General features: G+C 32.5%; 2 protein-coding genes across 3 annotated transcripts; both read left to right on the top strand.

The window, feature by feature from the left end:
* The first annotated feature begins 245 nt into the window (after positions 1 to 245).
* On the top strand, positions 246 to 4,108 carry LOC117235846 (molybdenum cofactor sulfurase). 2 transcript variants are annotated; one of them, XM_033498270.1, is made up of 7 exons: positions 246 to 816; positions 989 to 1,145; positions 1,223 to 1,888; positions 1,952 to 2,928; positions 2,989 to 3,171; positions 3,255 to 3,469; positions 3,533 to 4,108. In XM_033498270.1, exons 1-7 carry the CDS (start codon positions 723 to 725, stop codon positions 3,716 to 3,718), a joined length of 2,478 nt encoding a protein of 825 aa, XP_033354161.1. In that variant the 5' UTR covers positions 246 to 722; the 3' UTR covers positions 3,719 to 4,108. The 2 variants fall into 2 exon arrangements, with proteins under 2 accessions (XP_033354161.1, XP_033354162.1); XM_033498271.1 differs by lacking the exons at positions 246 to 816; positions 989 to 1,145 and having other exon boundaries at positions 1,239 to 1,298; positions 1,375 to 1,888.
* A 162-nt stretch (positions 4,109 to 4,270) lies between these two features.
* LOC117235848 (ras-related protein Rab-27A) lies at positions 4,271 to 9,774 on the top strand. Its single transcript, XM_033498273.1, has 5 exons — positions 4,271 to 4,845; positions 5,050 to 5,120; positions 5,348 to 5,462; positions 6,392 to 6,504; positions 7,071 to 9,774. Exons 1-5 carry the CDS (start codon positions 4,702 to 4,704, stop codon positions 7,252 to 7,254), a joined length of 627 nt encoding a protein of 208 aa, XP_033354164.1. The 5' UTR covers positions 4,271 to 4,701; the 3' UTR covers positions 7,255 to 9,774.
* The last annotated feature ends 798 nt before the right edge of the window (positions 9,775 to 10,572 follow it).

Here is a 10,572-nt window from a genome sequence, read left to right on the forward strand (position 1 = left end):
AATCTTTAAATATACTTGAAACATTCCAATGATTTAATTTAACACAAATTCCTTTCACTTTTTAACTAATTGAATATATTTTTATTCTTTGGTAAATACTCTAATCTTATTCTAAAACATATACTGCATCTCTGTTTTGTGTTTCATATACATTGCAGTATGTTGCAACAAGTACTCTGTTTTCTATTGTATGTTATATAATCTCAATTGTATGCACGTGTGTATCTTCATATATACATGCATATGTATATTCAATCGTTGCCTTATCAACTCGTTGAATTTTCTGTTTTCCAAAGTTTTTGATATTACACCTACTAAACTTTGAATAAAATTATCGTTTTAAATATAGAATCTTATTGATAGAATAAATCTGTACATAAAAAACAATTCTGCTTCTTCATTTGCTTTCACTTCTAGTTCTAGTACATCTTATCGTGTATTTTTTTACATGTTTTGTAAATAATGATTATGTAGCTGTTGCAACTTATTTACTCGCGATTTTTAAAAGTTCGTTATATAAAAGGAATGCATGAGTCATGGGCAACAGCAATTATGTGAAATTCTTCGTCATAGTTCTTTGGAATCTAAGAAGCACAGTATTCACAAGCCTTGTCAAGTAATCATTATTAGATTGCATGGTCGGTGTCCAGTATCATTCTCATACACAATGTAGCTTTGTCAGTGATTCTATTAGGTAGTCTACATATTATAGATCAATCGATATGGAAAATACGATAGATTCGATGTTATCGTATACACCAGTATACGATGAAGAGATTACGAAAAGTTTTGAAAATAATTTTTCAAGAATTAAGGGTAAGTGGCAAGCAAATTGCACGATCTTTACATTTAGCGTTTCTTACAGATATGACACCATATGGCATACATCCAAACAGATAATTCCCATGCAATAATCTGCATTAGAAGATAACAGTATCTTTGTAAAGGGTAAAGTAAAAAGTATCTTTAACTGTTATTTAACTTTCAGAGGAATGTTACCTGGATCATGCAGGAGCAACACTGTATTCTGATATGCAAATAAAAAATGTTGCATTTGATTTACACAATTCTCTTTATGCTAATCCACATTCCATTGGAACTGCAAGTAATATAACTCAAGATATTATAGAGCGTATGAGATACCAGTAAGACATTCTGAAGATAAATAATACTGTTAATCAATAATACTGTCAAGTATGATAATAATTTTTCAATTTTATAGGATTTTGTATCATTTCCACACCTCTATTGATGAATACAGTATTATTTTCACATCGGGTGCAACTGCGTCTTTAAAGTTAATAGCTGATACATTCTTCTTTAACGAGGATAAAGAAGATACCTCTAATTCAGGGCATTTTATCTATACACAAGATAATCATACTTCAGTTCTTGGCATGAGAGAAGTTGTTAATAAAAAAGGAGTAAAGATATCTTGTTTGAGTCACAACAATGCTTTCGAAATTTTCAATTCTTCAAAATCTATGAGTTCCTATGAACAACAGAATAATTCCACCAAAAGTAATTCACTGTTTGCTTACTCAGCCCAATGTAATTTTTCTGGATTAAAGTATCCTTTAACATGGATTAAACATGTACATAATGGAATTCTATCTAGTGTTGTTTCTGATACATCTACAAAGTGGTATGTCCTACTTGATGCTGCTAGCTTTGCATCTACAAATGACTTAGATCTATCTATCTACAAACCAGATTTTGTTTGTTTATCTTTTTATAAAATGTTTGGATATCCTACTGGAATTGGTGCATTACTAGTAAAAAATGATAGTGCAAGTGCACTTCAAAAAGTTTATTATGGTGGTGGTACCATAGATGTTTCGTTGACCTCTGAATTGTTCCATATAAAAAGAAGAACCCTTCATCAAAGGTATGAGATCAATCATTATTTCTAAACTTAACTAATTTCTTACTGATATACATCCTGTTACAGATTTGAAGATGGTACTATCCCATTTCTCTCTATAATTTCTTTGAAACATGGTTTTGATATATTATCGTCTGTCACAATGGACAAAATTTCAAAGCATGTATTCTCACTTGCAAGGTTTCTGCACAGATCTCTATTAATACTTCACCATGCCAATGGGAAACCAGTTGCAAGATTGTATTGCGATACTGCCTTTGATAATCACAATATACAAGGGGGTATTGTTACTTTTAATCTTATGCGGTCCAATGGTGAATATATAGGATACATGGAGATTTTACATATGGCAGCTTTGTTCAAAATACATCTAAGAACTGGTTGCTTTTGCAACCCTGGTGCATGTCAGAGATACTTAGCATTATCGAATAAGGAAGTTCTTCAGAATTATGAGGCTGGATATGTTTGTGGAGGTTCAGCAGATCTAATAAATGGGAAACCAACAGGTGCTGTTAGAGCTTCATTTGGATACATGTCTACAATCAAGGATGTTCAAACTTTATTACTTATGATCAAAAAGTGTTTTGTGGATGGGCCACCAATAAATAAAATTCCAGAGTGGTGGTTAGATTATAAAAGAGCTTTATACAAAAAATATTATCAACGTGATGTAAATACAAAAGATGTAACAAACTATGTTGCAAACGATGATATGAATGGAATTACAGATAAATTAAAGAATATGAAAAAATCAGTAACTCATTTTATTAATGACAATTCATTTTTTAAACTCACAATGGACACTAGTGCAACTAAAAAGAAATGTACTTTAGAACAATTGTACATATATCCAATAAAGTCGTGTGGTGCCTATAAAATAATAGGTTCTTGGAATTTAAATTCAAAAGGTCTAGAATATGATAGAGAGTGGATGATTATTACATCTTCTGGTATTTGTTTAACACAAAAGCAACATGTTAATCTTTGTTTACTAAATCCAATAATATATAAAGACAGAGGAATCATGCAATTACATTATCCAGGTAAAAATTATGATTATCTTTTTACGTGTTGATTAATTTAATGATTGAAGGATATTTCAGAAATGGCTACTATAAACATTTCTTTAAATAGTAGCCCAAAAAATACTATAAATGGTACAGTATGTCAAAGTAGAGTTTGTGGGCACAAAGTAGAAGGTATAGATTGTGGTTCAGAAGTTTCTGAATGGTTAAGTTTAGCATTAGGTCTTCCAAATCTGAGGCTTATAAGACAAAATGATAATGGTAATGGAAAGAAAGGTATCTTTCATAACATAAAATTGCAAAGATTCTGTTTTCTCATATATAACTGCATTTTGCTTTTGCAGAGGATAGTAAAACTAAATTATCATTCGCTAGCCAAGCTCAATATTTAGTAATAAATAAGGCAAGTGTATCATGGCTTAGTGATAAAATATCTGATACAGGATTTCAAAAAGACACAATTATACATAGATTTAGGGGAAACATGATATTAAGCGGTTGTGAAGCTTTTGAAGAAACAAAATGGGAACATGTCTATATAGGAAAAAATAGTTTTGTGGTATGTTTATTGAAAGAACAAATATAGAGGTTATATACTTCTTTCATTGATGAATATTATTAGGTAACTGGGCCATGCACTAGATGTCAAATGATTTGCATTGATCAAACCACCAGTAAAAAGACAGTGGAACCATTACGTACACTCACAGAACAATTTCATGGGAAAATGAGGTTTGGTATTTATTTAACCAAAGAAACTAAAGAAGACGGAATCATTACTGTCGGAGATATCGTTCATATTTTATAACTGAATGATTAACATAATTATTATCAAATATAGATAAAGGTACTTTATACAAAGTTATGTAAAAATATGATTAGAATTTTATATAGAAAAAAATTAATATATTTTATAAATCATAAAGTATTGAGGAATACTTAGTATTCTTTTCCGCTATTTTTATAGATTGTTATATAGAAAACAATATTCATTTTCTTGTTACTATAGACATGATGCACCATACCTGCCAACATTACAGAATTTACTAAATATTTTATATTAGAAAAATTAATAGTTTTCTGCACCATTATATACATGTGATACATAAAAAATATAATAGGATATCAAACTTAAATATAGTTCGCTTGAATGTAGAAGTACAGAAAACGAAATACTTTTTTATATTTATAACCTGTTTTCAATAGTGTATTTACGATTTTTTAAATTAATCTCTATTGTTAAAAAATAAAGATCAGTTACAATATAACAGTTATTTGTACTTTGTATTGTAAGTAGTTTGTCAAGTTAAATTATATCTTTTCGAATTTCCTTTATCAACTTTGGCAATACTGTAATTATCAGCAATGTTCCGTGGCGTTTTCTATGCACACCTGTCATACGTCACTGTGAACGAGGTTCAGTATAGTCTGCAAATTTTCAGCAAGGTGTTGATTTCTACGTATTTCTTCAGTTTATCTCCGATTACGAAACTGTAAAGTTCGTAATATTAAACGTCATTACATACCGAGTGTTTTGTTTCGAAACGCGCGAACCTTTTGAAAATTGTATACGTAGGCAACAGGTGTCTAACATCGCACATGTCTCTTTGATTCTACCGATCATCGCGAAATTAAACGATTATACGAATAATCGTGCCAAAATCTCTTATTTTTCGGAGTTTGAGTCATGGTAAAAACGATCGATAGAATTTTATATCGAAGTGTTCGTTTTAACAAAGTTCCGTGATAGAAGTGCGATAACCGTGTATTCTTAATCGCCAGTACGTAAAGATGGAATACGATTATCTTATTAAATTCTTAGCCCTCGGAAATTCTGGAGTCGGTAAAACTAGTTTCCTATATCAATATACCGATGGCACGTTCGAATCTCGTTTTATATCCACTGTTGGCATTGACTTTAAGGAAAAACGTGTGGTAAGAGATTGTTTCATCATTCAGTACTTATTCACTTATATTATTTTCCTTATTACCAAATACAAGTTGTCTTTGTTGATTTTTATATAAATTTTATTTATTTAAAATATCTTGGAATATGTGGGTCAAAGTATGAAAGTACATGTAAATGTCTTCAAGATACATATGTTATCATGTACAAGCCAAAGTCATTAACTGTTACAGATATACCAGACAGCAAATGGTAGAACTCAACGTGTGCATTTGCAGCTGTGGGACACAGCTGGTCAAGAGCGGTAACATTTGTTATGATAATTCATTTGAAAACTTGTATTTTATAGTAATGTTCATACTAAACAAGGCTTTTAGTGTTTCCTATAAAATGCTTAGAATTCTTAATGAAAAAATTACATTTATTAATATGGTATAAAAGAAGGACATAATAATAAGGTTTAGGAATTGACATTTGATAATAGAGTAATGGTAGATTTGATGAAAGCGTAGCAATGCCATTAATATCCAGGTTCAGAAGTCTAACTACAGCCTTCTACCGGGATTCCATGGGTTTTCTACTAATTTTTGATCTGACCAATGAGCTGTCCTTTCTTGAAGTAAGAAATTGGCTGGAGCAGCTTAGGGTACTCATTATTTATTAATACTATTACTGTAAAAATTGTGCAATGAACGATGATTTGAGTTAATTTATTTATGGAACAGAATCTCCATTAGGCATACTAATATCTTAGTTGGTTTCATGTATGATGATCATTTGGTATATGTTGCATGATGTGAATTAATACTGTAGTAAAGATATTTTGAATTTGGGAATAAAAAGATTCAATGAATTGTGCATGGAAATTTAGAGCATGAAATATGATTTACTTTGTATGTTTGCTAGAGAGTAATTGTAAATAAAGTAGTAGTAATAGTAGCTTGCATATAATTAATAAACTTATTGATATATGTTTCTTGCATTCCTATACGTAAAAAGCTCAAACTATCGTTCGATCGAAAAATTATTGAGATTTATCATATAGATAAGTGCAAAAATTTTACTCAATTAATAAGAATATTTGCACCATGCAATTAATGTATGATATAATCATTAACGTAATGCGTATGACATCTGCAAAATTATGTGAAAAATATCGTTTTTTTTTTCGATTATAGAAGATAAAGAATAGACAAATCGCGAGTTTCGGGTATGAGGAAAGTCTGCCTCCGAAAAAGTAAGAAATTTTGATCTTGAAGAGGAAGAAATCCTAAAGAATCATTAACGTAATCTGTTTCTTAGCGGTAGGAACTAACTGAAGAAATAAAGAAGCGTTGTACATAGTGCGTTAATGTATATTTTTAATAATTTTTTAACAAGAAGAGTTTCCAACTATTTATTCATAATATTATCTTGATGTGTTTGAGAATTTTTGTTGTAAGAAGATGGATTAGAATTGTCTCATTGTCGGATTTAGTTGGAAGCTCTTTATCTTTTGCATTGTGGTACGTTTCTGTTTCTCATTGATTCTCGATTTCTTTGTTTGATCGTTGATTCATATTTGTACACGTGTAGACTCACGCATATTGCGAAGATCCAGACATAATTCTCTGTGGAAACAAATCCGATCTCGAAGACAAACGGGTTGTTAGTGAACATAAGGCACGGGAATTAGCGGAGAAGCATGGGTAAATAACATACTACACGTCATTCGTTACGTTCTTTATCAGCCATCCGATTCATTCAGCCTTGTTTCTATCGTTTTCCTTTCTATTTCCTCTCTCGAAAACCAAACAGAATATCTGAGTTGCACGCCTTCTCATAATAATTTCTAAATCCGTTTGTCACCTATATTTTCTTCCAATTCCATTATTTTATTGGTATAATTAGAAGAGATGATACTTACGTAGGATGAAATTGCGGTTTATGCTATTCAAGTCTTCCAAAGATTCTATATAATAAATAACCTATATAGTAAATAAATGTATAATATATAATATATAATATATAATAATACATAATACATAATACATAATACATAATACATAATAATATATATAATATATAATATATAATATATAATATATAATATATAATATATAATATATAATATATAATATATATTGAGAAGTTCACTACGATTTACGATATTTGAAAAATTGTATTTAAAAACACAGAAGTCTGAAATAGCGTAAACTGCAAGAATCCAGATTAACAGGAAAGATAAAGAATCTGAATGAACTATACTCTTTAGCTTGGTCTACTTGGAAACGAGTGCAGCTACGGGCCAGAACGTGGCACGTGCCGTTGATATACTTTTGGACCGGGTGATGCGCAGGATGGAAACTACCGTGGATAAATCACTGCTACCTCACCAAAGAGTGTTACGATGCCACGAGCGCGACACACCGCCTCCAAGTACTTCCTGCTACTGCTGACACTGTTCTTACGCGTAGCGTAGCTGAATAAACTTGCCTCGTCGAGCTTGCACTTTATTCAGCTAACAACGTTGCACGACTGACTTGTACTCGAATCTCCAGTCGTTTAAATATTCCAAGATATCCTACTTACGACTGTGCACAGTAGAATATCAAGGATGTACCAATTCCGGAGCACTAACATAAATTCGAAAGTTTGTGCACCTCCATTAGAAAAATTTCTGATCGAAATGGTCGATAGTTTACTTATACATTTGCGAAAAGGGAACTATCTTGTATGTTACACACTTGTGCATCGTTGTATTCTGAGAAAAGGATTCGCGTTGTTTCCTGGTATTCACGCGCACACTATCGTCTTCCATTAACCGCTTCCCCCGGTACAAAATTCTGTCTGATAAAAACCGACGCGTATCCTCGACGTGTCGTACCTTTTCACTTCTTCGCGATAACGTGATCTACCTGTTATTGTTGTACGCACAACGTGTTCAATATTGTCATATTTGCTCTGTCTATTCATTCGCCAAAAATTGTGATACGATAGCGTTCCGATTACTTAGGGTGAAACGATCAATTTTCGACATGTATATGTATTTTTGATGCTATTATTGTACCCATACCAAAGATTCATACGTCTAGTCGTTAAGTATTGTGCTGAGAATACAATCAAAATGTTGTTTGACGCACCGTTTATACTGTGGTTAATCGAATGTTGATGTGTCCCTGTTCTTATCAAGTTTTCAAGCAAAATGTAATTATATCTTGTGGAGATTATATATATGTTAATCCTTCTAGTTATTAAGGAGGAGTATCATCGAATGTTTATGTGTACAGTTACGGCTGATCGAGAAATGTTCGAAATATATAGAGATATATATCTGTTGAATACAGGGTGGGATGATAACTTTCTAGTTACTCGATATTATATTATAGATCGTTGTAAAATGGATGGCGTAAAATTGCAGTATTATGGGAGAATGAATCTTGAAACTTGGCGCGTCTTTGTGAGAAGACATTTTCATAATATTTCTCTTGACGTAAAAATTTTGCCAGGCTGTTTGAAACGATAGAGATATTCTGAGTTATTGCCCTATCCTGTGTATTGTGTCATACGTCGACGTAATAAAAGCAGATTGCACGAGTTATATCTCTTCCGACGAAATTTTGTCGCTCATTTTCAGTTTGCTACGATCTCGAGAGCAACGAAAAATGAAAATGCACGATGGATACAATGATGAATTAGGCTAGTGGATTTTTTATCTAACTTTTTCTCGCGTACAAATGGAATCTCAAAATTCGATCGGTATTTTAACGTTTGTATTATCATGAAACTACGAGTGTATTTTCGAATTTATTCGATATCGCGTGGGTCTCGATGTGTTCAATTACGACCAGATCTTAGCAAACTATGTCGCAATCGTATAGTGAAAATGTAACTTCGCGTGACGGTGTTCGTGTCGATGTGTGACTGTGTTTTTCGAGACTTTTCACTGTAAGCTGTTCAGACTATCTCGTCTATCGAACATTTCGACGGACAGAGACGCGTAGAGCGTGCTCTATCATGTATACGTACTTATTCAACTACTTCATGAAAATTCTGTTTGAAGGAAATGGATCAGAACAGAAATTTCCAAGAAGAACATCTCGCTGAGCAAATAAAAGCTCTATAGTTCCGCTTAAACGAACTTTTATCCGTTTATCCTCGAATCCTCAACTGGTAAGGCCATAAAGTAGCGTACCTATGTTGGCTAAGCATGTACAATATAAGCAACGAAATAAAAGCAACACTACTCCACCAAAAACTCGACAACAATTTAAAGTCAGCGAACACGAAGTTCCAAGTAGATTTCCAATACAATCAATCAAACATGATGCCCTGGGAGTGTAATATAGGTTGTTCGAACTTTATCTTTGCCAGTTGAAGGTTGAGAAAGCGCTCAACTTCTTTGCTGCGAAGTTAGAAATATATAATAGAAAGAGAAGAAAGAAGAATGATTTTACCTCTATAGCAGAATGTAACCGGCAGGTGTCCTTCGCGTAGTTTTGCGTATTCCGTTGGGGCTTGAAATCAAATACAAGCGGATCGAGTGATGGGGAAAGGTTGCCTTGAAAACATCTCGAATATCAGCCGGTGAAACTTCGTTTCATCAATAATGCGGAGAAAACGCGCAACCAGGGAAGGTTCGTTGGGAAAGTTCTGCGCGAGAACTTTCTTTATGGAAGTTCGATCGAAGTTTCTGTCTGCTAGGTTATTAGCCGGCTATTTATGCACAACACGGTTATTGTTTACGGTTACGTGCGCTTTTTAAGCTCGCGGAATCGGGCAAGATGCATTTTTACGAGCAGAAGTTGGAGCGCCGCGACGGTTTTACAAGGATCGCCTCGATCATTCCGCGATCGGACGAACTATTGACTCGTCATCGAGGGAGATGCTTTCAATGAGATACTGTACATTTCTGTGCACTTATTCCAGGCAAACTTATCGAATCAATAAAAGACAGAAGTTGTGAAAACGAATGTAAATATGGGTCGAGTTTTGTTCTGTCGGATGAACGGCAATTTCGTGGCTATATTACATTTTTTCCAGAAATTCCTTTTCCATATATATATATGTATATGTATAACGTAATACGTTATAGCATATAACGTAATACGTAATAACGTCATACCGTATAACGTTATACTATATAACGTAATACCATATAACGTTATGTTATATAACGTAATACGTTATACCGTTATACCGTATAACGTTATACTATATAACGTAATACGTTAGAGCGTTATACTATATAAAGTAATATGTTATAACGTTATAGCATATAGCGTGTTACGTTATAACGTTATACCATATAACGTTATACTATATAACGTAATACGATGTAACGTTATACCATATAACGTATTACGTTAGAACGTTATGTCATATAACGTTATACTGCATAACGTAATACGTTATAACGTTATACCATATAACGTATTACGTTATAACGTTATACTATATAACGTTATGTTATATAACGTACTACGTTATAACGTTAATCCATATAACGTTATACTATATAACGTTGTCTCAATGGAAAAATTACAAAAAAAAAAAATAAAAAAAAAAATAAAAAAAAAATTTTTATTGTATATTTTCGACTTCTTTTTTCGCGTAGAATCACCCCCTTTTTGCTTGTACCACTAGTTACCAACCACCCTGTATAAATATAACATTATTTTGTTTCATTTTTTCTATAACCAGTCATCGAACCGATGCATGATGTAAACTGCGATAAACCTGTGCAGTGATACACCGGATGATTCGTATTTACAACC

This window comes from Bombus vosnesenskii, unplaced genomic scaffold, assembly GCF_011952255.1.
Source record: "Bombus vosnesenskii isolate JDL3184/JDL3185 unplaced genomic scaffold, Bvos_JDL3184-5_v1.1 scf7180000013328, whole genome shotgun sequence".
Taxonomy (NCBI): Eukaryota; Metazoa; Arthropoda; class Insecta; order Hymenoptera; family Apidae; genus Bombus; species Bombus vosnesenskii.

What these genes read in the sequence shown, in the direction of transcription:
- LOC117235846 (XM_033498270.1), top strand. Translation starts at nt 723, where the DNA reads ATGGAAAATACGATAGATTCGATGTTATCGTATACACCAGTATACGAT. An exon ending in AGAAGAACCCTTCATCAAAG is followed by an intron (nt 1,889 to 1,951) that starts GTATGAGATCAA and finishes ATCCTGTTACAG; the next exon opens with ATTTGAAGATGGTACTATCC. An exon ending in TATAAGACAAAATGATAATG is followed by an intron (nt 3,172 to 3,254) that starts GTAATGGAAAGA and finishes TTGCTTTTGCAG; the next exon opens with AGGATAGTAAAACTAAATTA.
- LOC117235848 (XM_033498273.1), top strand. Translation starts at nt 4,702, where the DNA reads ATGGAATACGATTATCTTATTAAATTCTTAGCCCTCGGAAATTCTGGA. An exon ending in ACTTTAAGGAAAAACGTGTG is followed by an intron (nt 4,846 to 5,049) that starts GTAAGAGATTGT and finishes TAACTGTTACAG; the next exon opens with ATATACCAGACAGCAAATGG. An exon ending in ATTGGCTGGAGCAGCTTAGG is followed by an intron (nt 5,463 to 6,391) that starts GTACTCATTATT and finishes GTACACGTGTAG; the next exon opens with ACTCACGCATATTGCGAAGA.